Source organism: Triturus cristatus, chromosome 3_1 (genome assembly GCF_964204655.1).
Source record: "Triturus cristatus chromosome 3_1, aTriCri1.1, whole genome shotgun sequence".
NCBI classification, from domain to species: domain Eukaryota; kingdom Metazoa; phylum Chordata; class Amphibia; order Caudata; family Salamandridae; genus Triturus; species Triturus cristatus.
In genome coordinates this window covers 425,987,646-426,011,140 of record NC_140583.1, presented here as the reverse complement: position 1 = coordinate 426,011,140, position 23,495 = coordinate 425,987,646, and the positions used below count along the sequence as shown (strand labels likewise).

The 23,495-nt window shown below is 46.0% G+C and overlaps 1 protein-coding gene across 4 annotated transcripts in view; it reads right to left on the bottom strand.

Annotated features, from left to right (window-relative positions):
• Window positions 1-23,495, bottom strand: part of SLC12A1 (solute carrier family 12 member 1) — a 381,560-nt gene that overhangs the window by 94,552 nt on the left and 263,513 nt on the right. For all 4 annotated transcript variants that reach the window (XM_085644206.1, XM_085644209.1, XM_085644207.1 and 1 more), the window contains one exon: window positions 3,155-3,261. In XM_085644206.1, coding sequence (XP_085500332.1) covers window positions 3,155-3,261 — 107 coding nt within the window. The remainder of the gene's footprint in view (window positions 1-3,154; window positions 3,262-23,495) is intronic.

The window sequence follows — 23,495 nt, the reverse complement described above, 5'->3', positions numbered from 1 at the left end:
AGCCCGCCGCTCCAGCACCGTCTGGGATGCTCCTGGTGATCGGACCCCTGTTGTCCGTGTCCTGTTGCGCCTACTGCGGCGGGCCCTCGCTCGGGTCCCCGACGGCCCCTCCTCGTCCACATGCGCCGCTGCTCCCGTTCGGGCCGATTCGAACCAGCTCCAGGCCGCCGCGGGATCCGTAAAGAAGGATGTCTTTCCGTCCAGTACCACTCTGAGGCGAGCCGGGAACAGTAAGGAGTACTGCAGGCCCTCGTCCCGTAGCGCCTTTTTCACCGCCTGGAAGGAGGAGCGCCTGCGCTGGACCTCCATGGGACAATCCGGATAAATTGATAGCCGGACATTCTCCACTTGATAGGGGCCCATGGATCTTGCCTTCTGGAGAATGATATCGCGGTCCCTGTAGTGCAGCAGCCGAGCCACCACCGGCCTGGGAGGTCGGCCCGGATCCGGAGGCCGGGCCGGGACCCTGTGCGCCCTCTCCAGGGTGTAAAACTGCGTCAGTCCTCCCGGCGCCACCACCTCCTTCAGCCAGGTCTCCAGGTAGGCCAGCATGTCTCCTCCTTCAATCTTTTCGGGCAGGCCCACCACACGGATGTTGTTGCGGCGATTACGTCCCTCCGCATCCTCTGCCCTCTTCTCGAGGACCGCCACCCTCCTGAGAAGGTCCGCCGACTGGGCCTCCAATGCCTTCTGCGCCGGAGCTGCCAAGTCCAACGCGTCCTCCGTTTGCTTGACCCTATCCACCAGCTTCCTGTGGTCCGTGCGTAGCAATCCCAGATCGGAGGACACCTGCGCAATGTCTGTCTGCAGCGCCGTCCGGGTATCCGCAATGGCCTGCAGGATTTGTTCCATCTGACGCTGCTGGAGCCCCACCGCAGAATCCACGTGAGTCCCGCCATCTCGGCCACCAGCCGAGTCGCCCACGGAGTCCGCTGGATTCGCTCCCGGCTTGGACCTTGGTTTGCCCATGCTCCCAGGTCAGGGAGCCCACCAGGGGGCCGCAAGGCTATCACCAACTGGAGCAAGGCCTCAGCACAGTGGTCACGGTAGGTCTCTTCTCCGGCTACGAGGCACTACACACTCCTGCCTCTAACCGCCAATGACGTGCTCCCTGAGGGGCCCCAGCGAGGAGGACCCGCTCCACTCCTCGAAGCCTGTCGTCCCCGCAGCGCGGTGTAACAGCCGCAGGCACCCCCGTTGTTCGCCGTCCTACCTCCTCGCTGCACCCCGGAGGCAAAGTCCGTCCATCCGTTCGGCCCGGTCCGCAGTCCAAGACCCGGCAGACCACCTCCGCAATGGCCCGCGTGACGCCAGCCGTCCCACTCCTGGCCCACTATCAGCTCCTCCGGGGGTGCCGCTGCCACGCCGTCACCAGGGTCGCCGCCCCACCGCCGGCCGCACTTAGCTCCTCGGAGCACACCACCTCCTTCAGGCCGCACTCAGCTCCTCAGAGCACCCCTCCTCCTCCAGGCAGCCGTCGCGCCCAAGTCCGGATGTGCAAGGGCTAGCAGCAGCAGGGCTCTCCTCGCGGTTGGGCTCCGACACGGTCCGGCCGCTGCGTCGCTGGAGCCGCCTCTTCCGGCGTCCTCGGCCGGTCGCGCTGCACTTCCGGGCGGCTTCCACGAAACTGTGGGCCCCGGCCGCTCCGCTGCTCTCAGGCCGCCCAAGATGGCCGGCAGTGGCTCGCGGCCGCCGCTTCTCTCAGCGCGGCGCCAGTCCTCCGCGCCGCACTCCGCTTCGCCGCGCCGTGGTCAGGGACCGAAGCACTCGAGGCTGCCCTCCAGGCGTCCGGAACACCGGGGCTGCAGGTTAAACAGGATTTTTGGCTGGGCTGGATGCGGAGCTCTCTGCTCACACGTCCATGCCCGTCGGAAGCCAAGCCACGCCCTACAAAATGTGCCACATGATGCCTCATAACTTCCCTTTTCTTGCTGCATAATTTACTCAATGATCCTGCCTAATTTGGCTCTCACCTGCCGCATAATTCCAGTGGCCCTCTGTATAACAGTTCATTCAACCGTGTGCTAAGAACAGCAATATGCAATTTTATTTACCGACCTAATTAGCAATACATAAAATAAAGTCTCAGATTTTGATCACTACTCCCTTGTTAAATTGCGGGAGTAGCGCAAGAACCTCATTGCACAGGGGTCACAGTTAAAAGTGGTACAATGAACTTCAAACTATCTGGATTTTTTTCCATTTAAACTTCTGTAAGTCAAATCTGCAAACATTTATTGGGAGAAAAAGACCCTATAAAGGAAGGGACATTTTGGTGCACCAAGTACCAAAATTTGCATGTTGTGTCTCCTATTATCCTGTCATGAGGTATTTCAAGGATGTAGGAAATACCTGCTATTTTGACTTTTCAACCAGAAAATGAGGCATAACATGCAGGGTGCAGATTTAACACACCAACTTCTGAATGCATTGCCTTTTTCCAGTTTTGTTCCCTGATACATTTCTACAGGTGGGGGCCTGCTTCAATCTCTCTTAGTTTGTGATAATTATTCACACAGCTCGTAATTCCGATCTCTGTGCAAATTGCTATTTGCATAGGAATCAGAATGTAGGCCTAAACTTGTAATCAGAGCCCGACAAGCGAAAAAAAAAGATTGACAACAGGCTTTTGTTTGAGAAGCTGTTAGGGATGTGACTGAGGCTGTTATACGTTAGGCAGAGTCTCCTCAGTTTCTTCCTAGTTTAGAACTAGGCCTCTACTTTTGAGAGACTTTCTACAGGAACGTGCATTCCAGGAGCCGGGCAGCACTAGCTAGTGGGTGCAGCTAGTGCAGTGGCACCAAGGCCAAGAAGCAGTGGGAGGAAACCTTCTGCAACCCAACTGCAGTGTCTTTTACTACTCCCAGCCCTGCATTGCTTAAATTAGGGCTCCATCTACGCCACAGATCAGCCACGCTGTTACATCACTTTCTTGAGCAGAAATGTCTTCACGAGTCTAAGCACTTTCTTTCATAGCGCTACGAAGTATACGAGATCACTTCTAGCACTCTATAACAGTCGAAGACATATCTCGCTCAGGCCAGTGTTACCAGTTGTTTGCAGAGGCGCACATAATCCTTACTTCTGAAAAAGCACTAGAAATTAGATTTTTTTTAGCTATATGTGTATATGATACGTTACAGTTAGCACTTACTGTATGACTCCTATATAGTTCTCAAGCTCCACGGGGGTTGCGTTCCGCCAGTCTTTCTTGAATCCAAGGACCAGAGTGTTCGGCTTCAGTCTGCCCAAACCCGTGGCCTGCAAACATGAGCAAAAGACATTGCATGAAAATCTCTCCGGGCCTTCCTGGACACGCAGCCACCCCGCCTGTGACGGGGTTAATGGCCGCAGATCACCGCCGCCACCTTCTGATGGCTGCTCAGATTGGGCGCCAATCACCGGGCGCCCTTCATGCCGGCAGCACCCACGCGCAGACAAAGAGATTAGCTCGAAATCACCTCGGCCCTAAACGGCTTCAGGTGACGTGAGCGCTTTCCTTGATTAGTTCAGATTTGCATTTCTCATTCGTATGCCGTCCACTGAGCTCGCAGTTTTCTGTGGCTTCCTTTTTAACACGGCCGAAGAGCAGACAACCGACGGGTGATGGAATGGCTCATCGGGAACAGTGTAAGCCCTACATTTAAATGCATGTATTTATCGGCGGGTCGGTGCCCGTTAATTAGAAGACACCCCCTTGAAGGTGTTCGGCTTTCAAAATGCTCTGTGCAGACGATGCCTTGATGTATCTCGGGGGTCAGGATATTTAAAAGACAACCATGTGATCATACCTTGGGGTGCTGTTTAGAAAAATATGTGGATAACAATAAAACCAATACATTCAAATGACTAATAATTTTGATTTCTGCTCAGTTCGAGTGGTGTTTTCTAACACACGTGAGTTCCCCCAAATCCCGAACTGTCAAAAAGTATTCCGCGAACCACCGCTCTTCCACATTTGTCGATACGCCACTGATACATAATGTTATATCACTACTTTATATGTGTTCTGCGAGCTAAAGTTCTCTCCCATGGTCTTAGCTTCTATGAGTGCAGCAGGTGCAGTGGCACCGGGGCCCTGAGGCACGAGGGTCTCACTGAACGCTCATTATTACTATATTTTACCATTAAAACAGTAGCAGGGGGTGGGGTGAGGGGGCATTTCATTACTTGCACTAGGGCCCATGACAAATGCAGGAGGGAGAGGAAGGTGCATGGTTTGTGAGGTGTTCAGTTTAGCAAACTAAAGGGTAAGTCAGGAAGAAAGAAAATGAGAAATAAGGTAGAAAGAATAAAATGTGAAAAGAGAAGAGATAGGAAAGGAAATGAGGAAAGACGGAAGCAACAAAACTAATGTGATCAAATAGAAAGGGAGAGGAGGAAGAAGATATAGAGGAGAAAGGAAAGGCACGAATGAGGATATATATATAGATATAGAGAGGGCCCGATTCACAGAACTAACCTAAAACGAAATCCTAAAAGTACTACCATTTTGGTATTCACAGAAGGCACTTACTCATTTTGGTATTCACCGAAGGCACTTACTCATTTCGGTATTCACAGAAGTTAGGAGTCCTATCTTTAGGACTCCTAAATGCCTTCTGTGAATACCGAAAGTCTTAAAGTTAGGATTTTTCTCAGTTTAGGAGTCCTAAAGTTAGGAGTCCTAACTTTACTACTCCTAAACTGAGAAAAATCCTAACTTTAAGACTTTGGATATTCACAGAAGGCATTTAGGAGTCCTAAAGTTAGTAGTCCTAACTTTACTACTACTAAACTGGGAAAAATCCTAACTTTAAGACTTTCGGTATTCACAGAAGGCATTTAGGAGTCCTAAAGTTAGTAGTCCTAACATTACTACTACTAAACTGGGAAAAATCCTAATTTTAAGACTTTCGGTATTCACAGAAGGCATTTAGGAGTCCTAAAGTTAGGAGTCCTAACTTTACTACTCCTAAACTGAGAAAAATCCTAACTTTAAGACTTTTGGTATTCACAGAAGGCATTTAAGAGTCCTAAAGTTAGGACTTCTAACTTCTGTGAAAACCGAAATGAGTAAGTGCCTTCTGTGATTACCAAACTGAGTAAGTGCCTTCTGTGAATACCAAAATGGTAGTAAGTTTAGGATTTTGTCTTAAGTTAGTTCTGTGAATCGAGCCCAGAGAGAGGGATGGGGAAGGTAGAAATAAAGAGACCAGAGAGAAAAAGAGAAGGAGAAAAGACGAGCTATGAAGGAGGTGAGGTTCAGGGAGAAATGGAGGATAGAGGATAGCAGAAAAAAACTATAATGTGAAAGGAAGCAGAGAGAGAATCAGGCGAGAGAAGGGAAAGGGAAGTAAGGACGAGTGAAAGAAAGGAGATACGAGCAAGCAAAAGGGATAGGGATTAAAAAGAAGTGCATTAGAGAAGGGGTTAGGAATGAAAAATAAGGGTTTCAGAGAGAACAAGGAAGAAGAGAGAGAAGGGAAGAAAAAGATGTGGATGTAAAAGGGAGGAAGGGGATAAAGAGAGGACAGGGAGATGAATTGGAGACTGGGCAAAAGATGGGCAGGGTGTGGTTAAAAGTGAGAGGAGAGGATGAGGGAGATGTGGGAGAGAGGATATGAGGAAAGGAGTTAGAAAAGGGGAGCAAGAATAGGAGAAGAAATAATAAAAATGGAGGAAGGAGATAAGTACGAAGGAGAGAGGGGGCGAAGAGAAAGACAGTGAAAGGGATAGTGACAACAGAGACTGAAAGGGGCAAAAGGAGATGAGCAGAGAGAGGGATGAAGATGGGAGGAAAGACAGGTATATGAACAACTCATAGAGCGTAACTAGTGGCATAGCTATCATTAGTGGAGTAGGTGTCAGAACCAGGGTTGCCACCTGGCCTGTATTTTATGGACATGGTCTGTATTTTACTGACCTGGCCTGTATTTTTAAGATCAGGCTGAGGAAAATATTGGGAACATGAGTGAAATCAAGTATTTTAGAGCTGTTTCACAATTCTACACACATTCTTTCCCCCCTACCAGCTCTTGGCTACCTAAGAATAAAAACATTTAAATAATGGCTAATGCTTTTTTCTAAGAAAGGTGGCAACCCTAGACCAGTATCACCAGTGTCCAAGTTCCATGGGGCTCACTGCACCCCACATATGACTATATTTTGCTACAGAACTGGTAACTGAGGGGGTATTTTCTTGCAAAGAACCTTGGAATAGTGGTTAAAAATTAGCTCTTCATGACAAGCCAAGTGAACACAGTATTTGCCTCCTGCTTCCGCATCCTGGAAATGTTCAAGAATGCCTTCAAGGGGTTTCCACTCAACACCCACAGAACCGTCACTCAGGCTGTTATCACCAGCAAGCTGGACTACGGGAGCGCACTATATGTAGGAATGAACACACAACTGACCAGGAACTTCATACTATGCAGAACCCAGCAGCCAGACTCACACCTAGACTCCAACCCCCTCCCACATCACCCCGCATCCAAAAACCACCAATGACTTCCAAATAGTCTTTTTTCAAGCCACTCAGGAATACATACAAAGTCTTGCACAGCATAGGTCCCATCTGACTCAGCAATCACATACACTTCCACAAATCTAACAGACACCCATGCTCTGTTACACGCCTACTCATAGACATTCCCTGCACATGCAGAACATGACCTGGTGGCCGTGCCTTCTACCTCGCTCCTAAAGCTTGGAACAACCTGTCTCTATACATCACAGCTGCCTCCTTATTTGTTGAATTTTGCAGAAAACTGAAGGCTTGGCTCTTAACCTAATTCTCCGCCCTGAGCTAGGTCCACAGAGAACCGGCTTCCAGCGCCAGGATACCCTTCCGGGTGAGTTGTGAGATTTACAAATACACATAACACAACTCAACAATGATAATAAATAGCATATTACACTCCGCACATCTGCATATATACTTTATATATCTGTGAGTGAGCAAACAACATGATATAAAAACCTGCCCACTATTCCATTATCGATCAATGGTATTCTTTGAAAGTCATAAAGCATTCTGTCTGTTAACAGGGTAGGGTCCAGCAAATTCATATCCTTTCTTTTTTTTTTTACAATTTTCCCTAGTGCTACTCTCTGTGTCATCTATATGGCATCTTTGCCCATACGACTGCCTCGGGGATGGGAGATGGAGGCCAACATTGTTTAAAAATATAATGATTTGGTTGGCACCAGCCAGGCAATGCCCATGGGATCAAAGGGATTCAGCCCCAAGCTCTGTCAGTCTCCACGCGCTCTATGCGAAAAGTATTTTGTCTTGCATATAAAAAGTACAAACATTTTGCTCTAAGAAATCAAGCGTTCTTCTTGATGGATATTTTAATTATTTGGTGCTGTGAGATTGCTAACAATTATTAGCGCTATTTAAGCATAAACTAAATAAAAGAATATTGTGATCTGACGTGGTTAAAAACATATGTCAATCATTCTTTTTGATTTACATGATATGCAAATCTATGTACGTGGGAATATGGGCCAGTATTGTGCAGACCTCTGTGCGTAACCTACGGGGGTTTTGAAGTTTCCGAGAGGCATCTCAGCCTTTTATCCTTCTTAGGTTGATAAAATGGATACCACTGCGTTCACAACAAAACACATTTACAGATCCGGAAATCTCCAAAATCCTTCCCCCTGAGGGGGCCTCTCCTCTATGGAGAGCTTCACACAGCCAGAATAGGACCCTGTCAGACAGGTTGCCTGCGGCTGCCAGTAATACTCATGGAAACCTGCACGTGGCGCAGTTCTCCAGGCGTACTACCCGGAATGTTATGAATAGGTAATAAACATACAAATACGTTCAGGTGGAAGATTACATCTTCGCCCATATTTTTACATTTATTTTCGTTAATGGGGCTCGTAGTTAGCAAACTAAAGGTGTTAAGAAGTACAGACTGCAACACCTACAAATGGCCTCAAACGATTTAAAACACAAGTGTTAAAGTACTTTATTAAAATACACCAGAGCACTATACAAATATCTTGTCTTCTGAAATAGTGCACAATCATGCCATGTGTCATGAAATATTGGTGGCCAGGAAGAGTTAGTCAATGGTTTGTGCAGTAGCATTATGTGTTTTATTAAAAGCACGTTAGCTGACGTATTTCAATACATTCCCGGTATATTCTTAGACGTTGCAATCTGCATTTATTGTATCCCTAACTCCTGTTGGAAATATCGCTTTATGTGATTGGCAGTGAGTATGTAGAGTTCTGCAGTGCACCCTACAGAGCTGTCCAGTTTGAGAAAGCATTCTTTACAAGTTTCTCCTGTAAAGTGCTTGTGAATGCAATGTTGTGTTTTCGGGATGAATATGCATTCTTTTATGGACCGTGCACTACGTAAACATATTTGTAGACTCCTTTAATTGCCATGTTTTGTGGGACCTGTCTTAATGTCCATTTATTTCTGTGAATGTACATTCTTTGGTACAATTATATATTGTATGATTGAAATGTACATTGGTAAGGATCAATGTACATTAGTGTGTCAGAATGTCATATTATCAAGGCAAATATACAGTTCCTTAGACTCAGCTCCATAAGTTATAGGTAGTTAATGAAGTGGACTTTGCATCAGCTTCTTTCATGTTGACTTACAGAACTTGTAATAGTAATGTCTTTCTGCAGTATTTTTTGCAGTACTGCAAGCTTTATGTTTTTGGGATACACACGTTTGTTCACTATAGATAATCTTCGTGTTTTAAGCTATTTTTATTAGAGTTTTCTCCGTAACAATACAGGATGCATAACACCACATCCATCAACAGTGCTACTTGGGATTCGACGTACAATTGTACGAAGTTAAAATAATACAGTACAGTGTTGGCATATCTAACGTGCTCTAATCTCAGTGAGTTGAAGACTTCACCCTTTTTAATAGTACACTTCTAGGATATAATACAGAGGGAGGTCCATCCCTATCTTCTCCCATATCTATAGCACAGTATTTGAGCTGCGGACCCCATATCTTATAGAACTTTTTCAGGCATCCCCTGCCTTATAGGTGACTTTTTTACTATCATATAGAGGCCCATCCCTGTTCTCCATTCTCGGTGAGTGGGCAATTCAGGAGCACCCCAGTGTTTAGCCACATCTTGGTTCGCCACTATGAGACCCATATTGCTAAAGAGGAGTTTGGCACTGGGCACGTCTACCTCAGTGGGTATCCCCAACAGGACGAACTTGGGGTCCGTCGGCAGGCACTCGCCCAATATCTTATTAAGGTCCTCCCCTAAGGATTCCCAGTATGAGCATATCAAAGGGTAAGACCACAATGTGTGCATGAACGTCCCATTGTCTTCCCCACATCTTAGACAGTTAGGGACCTCTGCCCTACCAAATCTATGTAAACTGGCCCTATCATAATATATCCTCTGGAGGACCTTAAACTGAATAAGTCGTAGGTGGGAGTTGATTGCAACCTCTCTTGGCTGCATCAGGGCTGCCTCCCACTCTATGTTGCCCAGTTCTCCCACCTCTCTCTCCCACGTTGCCCTCAGTTTCATACGGGTGTCAGGGACGTTAATAAAAATAATCTTATATGTCCATGAGATCGCTTTACCTGCTATCTCACCTCGTAGGAGCCTTCCTTCCAATGGCACATATTCCGGGAGGTCATCTTTTACACAATCTTTTCCACCTGCCACGCATGCTGTAGTTGCAGGTATTTAAAATATTGGGTATTATGTAGGTGATATTACCACTGTTAGGAACTAAAAGGGGTCAGTGTTGCTTACGCTATGAGGTCACCCATTTTAGAGATTATGATAGTGTCCCACTGTCCAAAACCTTTCGGTTTCCCAAATTCCTTCAAATGTAATCCTACCCAAAGGGGCATCTCTCAGGTCACCCTCATACCCCACTTTGCCAGTCTCTCTACCCCTTTCCAGGCGTCAACGGCTAACTTGGTCGCTGTCAATAGGTTCTTGGACCACTTCTCCCCATATAGCTAGTGCAGGTGTGAGCAGGTTTTGAAATTGGGTGTTCTCCAGCGCAAACATTGGGTGATCCCCATTTACTCCCAGTCATTGACCACTATTAAGTGCGCTGCCCAGTAGTATGCCTGAATGTTGGGGTGGTAGATGCCCCCACTATACTGATTCCTCTGTAGTGTCCCAGTGGCACCCTAAGGTGACCCCCATTTCATAGCAATGTCCGGACTTCACCACCTATTTTGACAAAAATGTTGTCTAGGATCTTATAGTATGTATTTTGAAGGATATTCAAGAGCTTTGGTAGTGTAACCATCTTGTACATAGACACCCTTCCTAGCTGTGTCAGAGGCAGCTTCCTCCACCTTCCAACATCTCCATGGAAATCTGCAAGTAGAGTCCGAATGTTGTGGTATAGGCTGACCTCTTTGTTGGAGGTCACATATACAACTTGATACTTGAATCATTGCCTATCGATCCACAACTGCCCTGGGCAGGGCAGTCCTTTTTGTCAAAAGGACCTCCAGCTAGGTATAGACTTGTCTTATCCCAATTAATTTAGTAACCGGAGCGGGCTCCGTATCTTTGGATTATCTAAAATATTCCTAGTATCGTCTCAGTCACTTTAGTTACATACAAGAGAATATCTTCGGCATATATTAATATCCGTTTGTTTCCTATCTCTCCCTCCCTCTCTCTAAAACCTGAGAGATCTGGATGAGCCCGAGGGCAAACAAGAGGGGTGATAGAGGGCACCCTTACCTTGTACCCCTCTCGATGGGGAATTCGGTGGACAGCTTGCCATTTACCCTGACTCTGGTGACCAGGTTTTTATAGCGCAAGGTCTCTTCAGGTCATAAATTTGGGGCCAAACCCAAACCTCACCAGAGCCTCTTTAAGGAAGGGCCAGTGCACTACAGAAAATCTTTGTACCAAATAACATGTTTTCCGAAACATTTGAGACCATTTTTACTAAAACATTGTCCCTATGTAGATAAGAACTCCCTGTGCACGGAGGAGGAGTGACTGAGCGAAGAAGAGCAGAAAGAAGAGCAGTTTGCTGGTTATGTTGCAGGACGGACTGTTCACAGCAGCAATTAGTCTTTGTGAGGGAAGTGGTTAATGACGTGGTGTGTTTGTGTGTCCTCCCCATGTAATAAAGTAACAATTCCTTATTAGGACAGGTCATGTTTGTTTGTAAAACCTTAGCTCAGTCCTGGGAAGCTGTGGCTCAGAACAGTCAGGCTTTGTGAAAATAACAAATTCAAGCATGAAGAAGTACCAGAACAATTGAATAGGAAGACAATGCGACACAATAGAAATCTGACAACAATTTATGAAAATAGGTTGTATTTTTATCTTTAAATAGACACCTCAAAGACTTAAACCTGGATAAGGTTTCCAGAGATATACATTTTTAAAGAAACAATATATCACAGATTTTCATTCAGTGTAATAAATAATTGTAATCTACTTCAACTCTTGGTCAAGGGTTAGCCACGACAAAGTAACTTGAAAATGGCTGTAAAGGCATCCTTGGCAGAACCAATTCCAGCCAGAAGCCAGTCACAGGGACAATTAGTTCAATTTCAACAGTTACCTCGTAGTCAAAGCAGTCTCCAGTCCAGTTTTAGGGTCTATAGGTGAACCGCCATTGCAGTCAAGGGAGTGGTCCTGTTGCAAGGGATGCAGGAAGCTGAAGATGCTCAAGGATATTCAGGATGCTATGCTAGTGTCAGGGGCCTTCTTGTGGTCACCACTCAGTCCATGAACACTGTGGGGTGACTTTAACCTCAGGGATTGATGTCCCTCGAAGTCTGGGTGAAGCCCAGTCAAAAATCAGTTGCCGATTACTAGCCAGTGTTACCTTTATTTTGAGTTCTAATGTGATGATTTCAGTGCTTGGATAACTCTTCCCTTGAAGCCTGAGGTGGGGCTACAAATGGGGATTCCTGCCCATGGTGTGGGCATGTGATGTTCAAATTTTTTACACTACAGAGATAGAGTGGAAGAAGTGAACATCATGTCGCCCACACTTAAGTGACGTTAGACAGTTCGCCCCTGAATGACTAACATTGTGATTAGGCCTGGGCTAAAATTTCGTTCCGTTTGCGGAAATTGCGATAATTTGACATTTTCGCGTTCCGTGGAAAGCGCGAAAATGTCAAAATGTCCGTTTTCCGCAGCTTGGCGATAATTTGTTTCTTGCTCGCGCTGTAAAATAATACATTCTCGCGCGCGCGCGATCGCCTTACCTGAATCCCTGCGTTCGCCGACAAGTTTTCTTGATCCGGTCGCGTTCTCCATGAGATGTTGTATTGTTTTTAGCCATTTGCGCTGTCTTGCGACAGTTTACGCCCGCAATGACGTCATGCGTCGCGCAATCACGTCTTTATTCTCGCGATCATGCACCGCGAGACAACTGAAAACAAGATGGCCGTGCCCGCGAGCAACCACATGGGTAAGTTGGCGAGCCGCAACCATGCAGAAAATCTCGCGAACATGCGGGAAAAAAACTTCCGCATCTTCGCGATATTTCCGCGTGTTTGCGATAAGTTTTAACATTTTCGCGATAATTTGCGAAAGTGGATTTCGCAAATTCCGCTCACCCCTAATTGTGATTGGTTTGGGTCTGGATCATTCAGATACAGGCAGAAAAGATGTATATTTTAGCTATTTTTAAAAACTCAGAAGGGTCAGTGAAGCTCTTAGCTCCGGAGAGAAAGATGCTACAGCAACTGAAAAGGTTTGAATAAGTGCCAAATATATTTTAAATGTAAGCATTTTGAGCAGATCTCTTTGACATTCAGAGATATGGGGGTGATGATTAAGCAAAGTATCCGATTTTTAATTTTATACTCACAGCAATGGGAAGACAGTGGAATTGGTCAAAGGTGGAAGTGGTATGGTCTATTTTACAGGTCGAAGACAAGACAGGAGGTGGGGCTTGACTGTGGTATTGCTCTATTGATAGCCAGTTGGGATTGTGTGATGCTTTTCTAAACAGCAATTCCTGAATCAAAGCGAAAGAAAGCCAGGGTATGTGAAGCAGTTTTGAGCAGGGATGGAAGAAGGATATTTCTGGGTTTCGACAGGTGATGTAGATGGAACCTAGATCACTTGGCTTTTCTGTCAATGCCATTGATTTCACTGAAGAAGCATTGGACATGGCCAAAGCAGTCTTAATTGAGTTTGTTCGAAAAGTTTTAAGTTAAGTGTGTTTCTTCTAAGAAAACGATGAATTCATTTTTTAAGGGTTTAGTTAAGGACATTTTTGGACAGGCAGAGTTTAAGTTATGTAAGGGTGTGGATACTTCAAAGTAGGGAGAGGATGTGGTCTAACAGCTAGAGCAGTCGACCTCGAAGTTGGGTAACCGGGTTCGAGGCCTGACAGGGATGCTTAACATCATGTGATTCTGAGCAAATCACATAACTTTCCCCTCGCCTAAAACAAAAAAATGAATGTGTTCATCTGTAACGCAACTGGTGCTCATGTAAAGCGCTCTGATACCTTTGGGTTGAGTTGGTGCTATATAAAAAAGTGGTGAGGAAATGAGAGATAGAAAAGAAAGACAAGGAGAGTAGAAGAAACTGTAAAAAGCAGAGCGAATAAAGAAAGAGCCTTGTGGATAGAGAGGGAATTGCCTAAGGCATGAATGAACAGAGAACAGAATTTTATGGGCAGCTGACGATAGGCATTTAAGCAACCTATAGGAAGGCGAGGAAAAGAATGTATTATGAACGTCAGGGGGGAATCAAGAGAGCAAATTAGGCTTTTAGTAGGCTTTAAGGTGACAGTGAGTAGAAATAATTGGTACACTGTTTAAGAGTTTTAAAGGCAAGTCACAGAGAGCCCCATGGAAGCAGAAGACTGCAGAGGGTCCTGTACTCAGACTTCGCATAATCCTCTCCCTAAAAGTTAAGTTAGCTGAATTTCCACTGCTTAAAGTGTAGGATGCAAAAAAGACCAGGGTTTCTGGGAGAACCAGGACCATCAGGGATAGAGATTTTAATGGGGTTGGTATTTACTGTCATACATTAAGTGCTTCGTGTTCAGAGGAGACAGTATTCTCTTTTCAGAATCAAATGAGGTTGGGGTTAGGATTGTAAATCCTATCTATCAAACTCAATTTGCTGCAAGCATGTCTGCAGCGTATTAATTTTCTCACGCTGTGGTTACTGCCATTTATCCATATCCTTTTTTCAATATTTCTGATTTAGCCACATTGCTCATGTTAGAAGATATTTGAATCATCATCCTTTTTGAAAGTAATTTTTTATGCTACTAAGCATTCCCTTCAATAAGCCCTATTTCATGATCCCTTGGCCTCATACAAGAATTAAACTATAAATATACCCACCATGCCATCTGTAAAACCTGTGAAATTATTCTTCATACTGGTAAATACATAGAAGTTAAATTTCATACATGGCTGTCATATATTTTCATAAAAGGTATCCTCGGTTTTTCAGTGGCTCGCTCAGGCACAGCTCAAATGCAATGAGGAGAAATCGGAGATCCTCTTGTATGGCGCATTCCCTGACGACTTGAGAGAGAAGTTATGGCCCGCTGGTTCTCCCCTTCCCAACTTTAAGGGTGATTCTGTTATGAATCTCGGGGTCTGGTTCAGTGAGAACCTGATCTTCTCCTTGCAGGTCAAGAAGCTGGCGGGCTCTTGCTTTAGCATTTTCAAGTCTTTGAGGAAGTATCTTCCTCTTCTGCCTAAGGCTGCGAAGGAGACTGTGGTTCCTGCTTTAATTCTCTCGCAGGTTGACTATGCTAATGCATAGTATGCTGGCATTCCAGGTAAATTGCAGGTGATTCAAAATTCAGCCGCCCGACTCCTGCTAGGCCTTTCCAGCAGGTGCAATGTGCGTTCTCATCTGCGATCTCTGCATGGGCTCCCGGCGAAGGCTCGGATAAAATTCAAAATGTTATCCTTCGCTCACAAAGCCCTTTATGGGCTGGGTCCCATCTATCTACAGAATATCTACAGAATAGGTTGGCTTTCTATACTCTGGCAAGACAGCTGCGTTCGTCCTCTCAACTTTTGGCAGAGATTCCTCGATTCAAGCGCCAAAGACTTGGCGGGAGCTCTTTTTCCTGGCTGGCGGCGCAGGCGTGAAATGCTTTCCCATTGGCTTTGAGGGGCATTAAAGACCCTTTGATCTTTAAAAAAAAATTGAAAATTTTTCTGTTCTAGCTCTCCTATCTGTTTTTGATTCGGACCCTTTTCAGGCTCGCACCGGGACACTCCTCGGAGTATCTGTGCGCACAAGTGTATATAAAATAACGATTTATTATTATTCTGTTATTCTTTTTATTATTTCTCATGGGCTCATTCCACATTTGGATATTGTTTCTGTGCTGTCATGAACATTAATTTACCAAAATGCAGAAGTGACACCATGCACAAATTATCCACCAATGGCATCACATGGTTGATCCCTAGACCCAGCCTTGGTCACTAGGTAGCCTCGTATGTATTGCTACGATTAACCCTCGTCATGAAAATGTAAATTTAAAAAGAAAATATGGACTAGTTTTAGCTTTATTTAATTTGCTTTCCTGTGACTGCCTTCATGAACCCTGAGATCAGGGTTAACAAGGGCAGTGCCAAGGTTATCAAATGACAAGCCAGCTGTAACAATTTCTACCCCTGATTGCCTGCAAGGGACATCCATGTATACTGTGAAGGCAACATAGATTATCACACTAATTTGATATGATTTATCCCCCAAAAAATATTTGCGCGACTTATTTTAGATCGTCTGCAAGAGTGGATCAATGAGAATTATATTTTGTCACCCTATCAGGCTGGCTTTAGGAGTAAAACATCCACCACGGATCAGCTATTCCGCCTAGCTATGCTATACTGGAAGACCGTCACTATAGAGGGTGGCAGCCTCTATATGGTGTTCGTTGATCTCCGTTCAGCATTTGACACCGTGCCTAGGGGGAAATTGTGGGCTGTTCTTCGGGACCTGGGAGTACCTAATGCTCTGTTGAACATATTAGTGAGATTGCATACACAGAATTTTGCACAGGTCAGGTGTGCGAGGGGAGGAGTCTTGTCCGCGAGGTTCCCGGTAGACAAGGGAGTTAGGCAAGGGTGTGTCCTTGCCCCCACCTTGTTTTGCCTATACGTGAATGGGTTGATTTCTCGCCTGGATGCAGTCCCAAACAACGATGCACCCAGGCTGGCAGGTAAGAAAATCGCGGCAATAATGTTTGCCGACGATACTCTTTTATTAGCTAAGTCACCCATGGGGATACAGCGCACATTGGTTGGGTTTCATGAATTCTGTATTGATCATGGTCTACAAATCAACGTAGACAAAACCAAATTCATGATTTTTAATCCCCCACGACGCACCAGACCCCCTCCTATATTGGATACAGTTTCGCTTGAGAGAGTGCAGACCTTTCAATACCTAGGTGTCACGCTGAGCGAAAACCTTTCCTGGGTGCCTCATCTCCTAAAATCCCAGCTTAAACTGACTCAAACAGCGGGTGGAATATTGAAAATGAACAATGCCTCAACATACAGGCCCATAAGCCCAGGTTTAGAAATCTATAAATCCAGGGCAAGATCAGCGGCCCTGTATGGGGGGGAACTATGGGGGTACGTTGTGAGTCCCGAATTAACCAAAGCGGAGAATAGATTCTTGAGGCAGCTGCTAATGCTTCCACAAAGTACCCCCCTTATTCCTCTTCGGCTTGATCTGGGCTTACTCCCAATCCAGGAGGAACTGTCTATAAAACCCCTTAGATTCTGGAGGAGATTATGGCTAACCCCCGAACTCACACAATATAGAACTGAACTGCAGGAAGTATTAAATTTGAGCAAAGCTGTGCACATCCCCTGGCTCTCCTATGTCAAACAGGAATTAACGTTAATGGGTCTTGTGGATATGTGGCATCAGCCAGCGATTGCCTGCAGTGAGATCTCAGGGAAACAGCTCACCCAGTCACATAGAGCTAGATGCACTAGCGCATGGTTGCATAACTCACGTATTGGTCCTATGGTAAATTCATTTCTAGAGTTTAAATCTGTATACTCCTTTGAGGATTATTTAAATGTAATTTATCCTGTACTGGCCAGAAAGTTATACATCCAATGGAGGTTTGGCTGCCTCCCCCTTGCATGCTTCACAAACAAGTGGTCTAGCACCGGGGTTTCCAAATGCCCAGGCTGCGGCACGGATTTAGAGAATGAATGTCACATTCTTTTCTTCTGCCCCATGTACAGCAGAGCCCGGAAGCACTGGATTATACCTGTATGTAGGAACCTGGGCTTCCGCAAACATGCAGATGCACTTAGAGTTTTTAAATCTAACACAGCTGCTTACATTGTGTTTGCACTTTCTAAGTATCTCCATGCATTTTGGATAAAAAGGAGTTTTTTAATTCGAAACAGTGCCTAGACTAACTTGGGGTGCAAGCTGTAAAAAATTTTTTTTTCTTTTAACTGATGATGTTTTTATTGTGTATTTTAATGTACTGTGTTTTAAAATGCTGCTTTTATGGCCGAAACAGTTCGAAATAAAGTATTATTGAATTGATATGATTTATGCATTATTAGTGCCAACATGTTGCTCAATGTGGGCTACATTTGAGAATAGGGGACTGCTGGTACATAACTAAGCCACGAGTAGTCGATGACAGGTATGAATAAAGATTATACTGCACCATTTGCTACTAATTTGCCAAAACCTCCTTTAAGAGATAAAGGTTTTCCAGTCCTAATAGGCTGAGGCCATTGCACTGTGTGTTTTGGAATATTCCATTTACCACTGCTTGTCTCTGAAACTAAAATCCCAAATTTCTAATCCTACTAGGTTTACCAACCCAACATGTATTGAAGTGCAAAATTTCCAATGAATGTTTTTAAAACTCCTCGAGGACAACCCTTGCCACTAAACAATGTTAGTGGCCAAGTGTGCTTGACTTGGCACATAACATCCAGAAAAATGGTCCTCCTTGTTATGCAGAATACCACAAGTCATGTTCACCTTGATTGTGAAAATCTCGGCACCTCTATTGTTTGAAGGGATAGCACCCCACCCCATCTCACCCCACCCCAAACCCCAACTATACAGACATTCCTCTTGGCTCTCAGAGTGTATGGGGCCAGTCCTTTAAGAAGTGAGAGGTGTAACAAATAGTTTTCTCTTGAAATTTCACAAACTTTTCTGAATAAACAAAGTTTTTAATGGCCTGACCTTGTGATTTAATGTTCTTATTTAAAGGATCTCTCGTGTTAAATTCCACTCATTCTTTATCTCATTACCCTTCACCACTCCGATGCCATTACAGTACGGCGATGCCGACCGGCCACTTCAGATGCCATCGCCCATTTACTCTTGCCTTACAACGCCTGTCATGATGTCCTGCTAGTTAGTGAACGCGCACTGTATCACACACAACACATAGGACCTGCAAGAATGCCAAGCCTGTAAACGTGGAAAGCACGTTCTTGCAATAACTGCACCGGGTCACGTTAAATGTTATTGGTTTTTACTGAACACCGGTTGACAGCCATAAGGGCGGCTGTTGCCTGTTAGGCTTCTTATTAAGTCAACGACTTTCTGTCTAGTTAAATATAGGTTTTATGTCAAATCCATATATAATATAAATTCCAATAATACCACAGGAGCAGAGAAGTATATGGAGAGAGACATCCTATCATAGCAATATGTATGACGAATAAAGAAAAAGAATGCAGCCAAAACATTACATCCAATTCAGAAAAAAGGTTTGCCACGGAAAATGTTTCATATGCTCTACTTTGCTTGTCTTCGACCCTGTGTTATGAGGAAATGTATTATTTTCTATTTATTTATTACATGTATTGTATAGTAAGGGCCTGGCCCCAAGGTCAATGGAGTACTTACAGTAAAAGGTTAAAGTAAATGTATGTTTCCATTTGCTGCAGAAATAATTAAGCCAGTTCTTTTTGTTTCACTCTGACAATAATGCATTGCAAATGCAACATTTCCCTGTGCAAAACCTTGACACATTTTCTAAGTGTATGAGAGTTTGGGGGGCATTCAGAGTTTTTTGTGCAACCACCAAAACAATGGACTCGATTTAGGATAACAATTTCTCAGTTTGGGAGTCGGTTTTGCAAATCAAACAAAAATGTAGAGTGGGAACAAAGGACATTGTGCCTGCTCGCCTTTTTTTGAAGCCTGCAGTGGAACGGCTGCACCGACGGATTCACTGCAGGCTTAGAGAACCCCAACACAAACGTGGGGGTCTCCATATTGGGAGAGGCCCTCCACCAGGATCAGCTTTAAACTTCTTTATAGGAATTTAAATGACTGTTTATCCACTTTAAATGAGCTCCCTTATTGATAATAGTTTGCAATTCAAATCTGTATAAATCAGGGTGTAGAAGAACAGCTTGCTAAGTGTAAAGAAAAAGTATAAACTTTAAAGAAGGAGTCTGAACTTTATGAGACCTTGTAAGGTGACAGGCAGCAAGACGGATGGCTGATAAAGACTAGGTATGTATGTCTCTGTGTGATATTTCTATAGCACAAACTTAACCTAAGGCAGTGGAGTGCTGTTCACGGTCAAAGATAAGCATACAGTCAACAAGCAATAGGAGAGGAAGCTGCTTTGTGTACTGTTACTGTGTACTGGCAATGCATTGTTACATAGAGTTCTTTAAGCAGGTGTATCTTCGACTATTAGCTGCAGTGGAGAGGTCCTGATGGAAACGGGGATGTTGTTTCGTATTCTGGATGCATAGACGAAAAGGGCACGCTGCCTTGTTTTTTTCAATTTTACACTTCTTAGTCTGCAGTATGATGGGGTTCCGGTGGTAAGTGAGCTGAGACCATCAGAAATGGTGACCTGGACTGCAAGATAAGCAAAGGTGCTGGTAGTAACTGATTTTTAAACAATGCAGCTGGTTTTGAAGATGGTGCAGGTGGGCACAGGGAGCCAATGAAGTCCCACCAAGATGGGGGATGTGATCATATTTTTTTAGGCCTTCAGTGTCATGAGCATGGAACCGGTGACGCGCTGTTCACCCGTACCGCGGGCTCCTGCTTCGACATACGAGCTCGGCTTCAACTACACTCCCCACAATGCTCGGAGGAGCACGCCCCACGTGACCCACGTTACGCACGGCGGAGCGGATATAGTCCGATACGCCCAGAGAGCGGTGCCGATGATTCCTGGTTATACTTTCTGCCTTGGCTTTCAGCAAACCCTCCGAACCTCCGACAAAGGAACCTCAGCTCCAGCATCGAAGACCGCCCAAGGATTTCCGGGCTCCGGAAGACAGCGCCAGAGAACCTCCGCCCAAGGATTTCCGGGCTCCAGGAGACAGCGTAAGCGCTCCACTGCCCACGGAGTTCCGGGTTCAGAGTTGCAGCGCTAACGTGTGCGCTCCTCTGCCCACGGAGTTCCGGGTTCAGAGTTGCAGCGCCCACCAATGTTATTCGGCCCAAGGATTGCCGGGCTCCATATGGTAGCATCGGCGTTCATCGTCCTCAGAACTCTAGGACTACCCGACAGGAAGCTGAAGTCGGGTTAGTCGTGCTTCAGAACCGTGAGTAACTCACAAGGCAACCTGTCACCTTTGCCATCAGGGAGGCACAATCTTTCGTTTACAATTGTAAACCTGTTATTGCGTATACTCTGGAGCATTAAGCACTTTTAGAATAGTGCTGCCCTTTTCTCCAAGAGATACTTTGCTTCATTCTCAGAGTGACCCTCCGAAGGTCACGCCCTACGTCCTGAGACCGCTATCCAGTGCTCTCTTAACTGGATTGCGGGTATCCTCTGGCATAACGACTGAGATCCAAAGAAACGGGAGGCGGTGGCAGGTAAAGAGAGTTAAGAGAGGGGATTGGGTATCAGGGCAGGAGTATAAGAATACCGTTTGTCTTATGGTATGCTTGTGTCTTTTCAGGTCTCTCTCCCAGCCGCTCCTCCCCTTCCTTCCCTAGCTCACCTGTCTCCTGAGTCCGCGTGTGTAATACTTCTTCCGGACTGGGGGCAGATGAGAGGTGGACCCCTATAGAGCATCAGCGCCATCCTGAGGAGAGGAAACCGTGGCAAACGTGACAGAATCATCGGCCCACGAATTGTTACTCCTCCTGATCGCGCTGAAATAGGGGCATGGCCACGTTAGAGGATGTAGTGGCAGCCTTATCACAGGTGCAGGTGGAGCTAGCAGCTTCACGGCAAGAAACAGCTGCGTTGCACTCCCGGATAGATCGACTCCAAAGAAACCCCTTCGATGCAGGGAGCGTTTTTCCTACACAAACACCCCAGGTCGTAGTAAAGATGCCCGCTCACGTTCCCTTGGCCCCCCCTAAAAGGTTTCACGGAGACATACAGAAGGTACAGGTGTTCATGACACAGATCCTGTTGCATTTCCACTATAAGCTCAAACTGTTCCTTACCAACCAAACACGGGTGGCGTTTCTTATCTCATACCTGACAGGAGAAGCGGCGCAATGGGCGGTCCCGATCGTCAGAAGGGACGATGCCCTGCTTTATGATTGGGACGCCTTCCGAGTAGAGTTTGAGAAAACCTTCGATCGACGTGCCGACACCTTCTCCGCGGACCGCGACCTGCTAGAACTCAAACAAAGCAGCTCTGACTTCATCGGATATCTCAACAGTTTCCGACGCCTAGTAGCGGAAACAGATTGGCCCGAATCGAAACAGTCCGCCATCTTCTACAGAGGGCTGACCGAGGAACTGAAGGACGTCATAGCCCAAATAGATCCTCAACCTCGTACCTGTGCCGCAATGGTGGAACTAGCCTCTCGGTTGGAATACAGACTCAAAGAAAGAAAGGGGGATCATAAGAGGAAGGACAAACCCCCTCCTTCCTACGAGCAAACACGTGCTCCTGAACATGGACTGTCCAGAGCCGAACCCATGGAAATCGGTGCTGTGAGGGCGTCGTTAACACTGAGCGAAAGAGATCACCGCAGAAAACAGGGTCTCTGTCTTTACTGTGGCAAATAGGGCCACTATCTCTGAGAATGCCCCCTACGACCCAAGTATGGACGTCCTCGCGCGGGGCAAGCTGCAGCGGTGACAGGTGAAGGAGAAGCGGGAAACTCATGTGCTTGAAGGACCAAGAAGGGAAGCCTTCAAGCTATCACTCCATCCCTTCCATGGAGTCGGACACTGCCAAAGAACCAGACCATTTCTTTCTTACGCTCGAAATAGTAATCAACCATAAAACCCAGAGTATACGAGCCATGATCGATTCCGGGGCCACCGGATGCTTTCTGGATGAAGCAGAAGCCCAGCGACTGGGAGTGAGACTCCTGACAAAGCAAACGCCCGAACTCGTCTACGCAGTAGACCGAAAGGAATTGGAATCCGGAGCCATACGTTACGTCACACCTGCCCTCTGGGTTACCATAGGGAGAACTCATGGTGAATGGCTTGCCCTGAATGTTATCCAAGCTCCCCGGTGTAAACTTATCTTGGGTTTACCGTGGTTGAGGCGACATGAACCTACCATCGAGTGGTCTACGAACTCGATATCCTTTTGCTCCGCCCTTTGCCAACAACAGTGCATGCTACCTGATTCCTCTCCGGCCTTGCTATCAACATCTCCACAACACATCGCCACGGCGGACGAGAAAGAAGTGACACTACCTGATTGGTATGGCCCCTACAAAGAGGTATTCGACAAAAAGAAGGCAGAGGAACTTCCTCCACATCGGGCTTACGATTGTCGCATTGACTTAGTACCCGGTGCCATCATCCCGTGTGGTAGAATCTACGCGCTCACGGGTCCCGAAACTTGCCATCTCCGAGAGTATTTGAACACATACCTCGCGTTGGGATTCATACGCCCCTCTCGGTCGCCCGCGGCGTCCCCGCTCTTTTTCATCCCGAAGGCTAACGGCGAACTACGCTGCTGCATAGACTATCGTGCTCTCAATTCCATGACGATAAAGAACCAATGTCCTTTGCCATTGATCCCAGTGTTGCTAGAGCAGGTTCGGGAAGCAGAACTATACACCAAATTAGACCTCTGTGGGGCATACCATTTAGTGAGAATGAGAGAGGGCGACGAATGGAAGACGGCCTTCAAGTCGCGGTTTGGGTTGTTCGAATATTTGGTGATGCCCTTTGGGCTATACAACGCCCCTGCCGCGTTCCAATTCTTCCTCAACAAAGTATTGAGGGACTTCCTGGATAAATTTGTTGTTGTGTACATCGACGACATCTTGATCTTTTCATCCAACCCGAAAGAGCACGTCGTGCATGTGAGACTGGTCTTACAGGCACTGCGAGAACACCGATTGTTCTGCAAACTCACTAAGTGTGAGTTTCACGTGACTACAGTGGAGTTCCTAGGCGTCCTGCTAACTCCCGCTGGACAGGTCATGACGGACCGTAAGGTACAAGCCGTTGCCAACTGGCCCCAACCTCAAAACGTCAAAGACGTGCAAAGTTTTCTCGGCTTCTCGAACTTTTACAGGAACTTCATCCACCATTTCTCTCAGTTGGTAACCCCACTTACCAGGTTGACGCGTAAAGGAGTCCCGTTT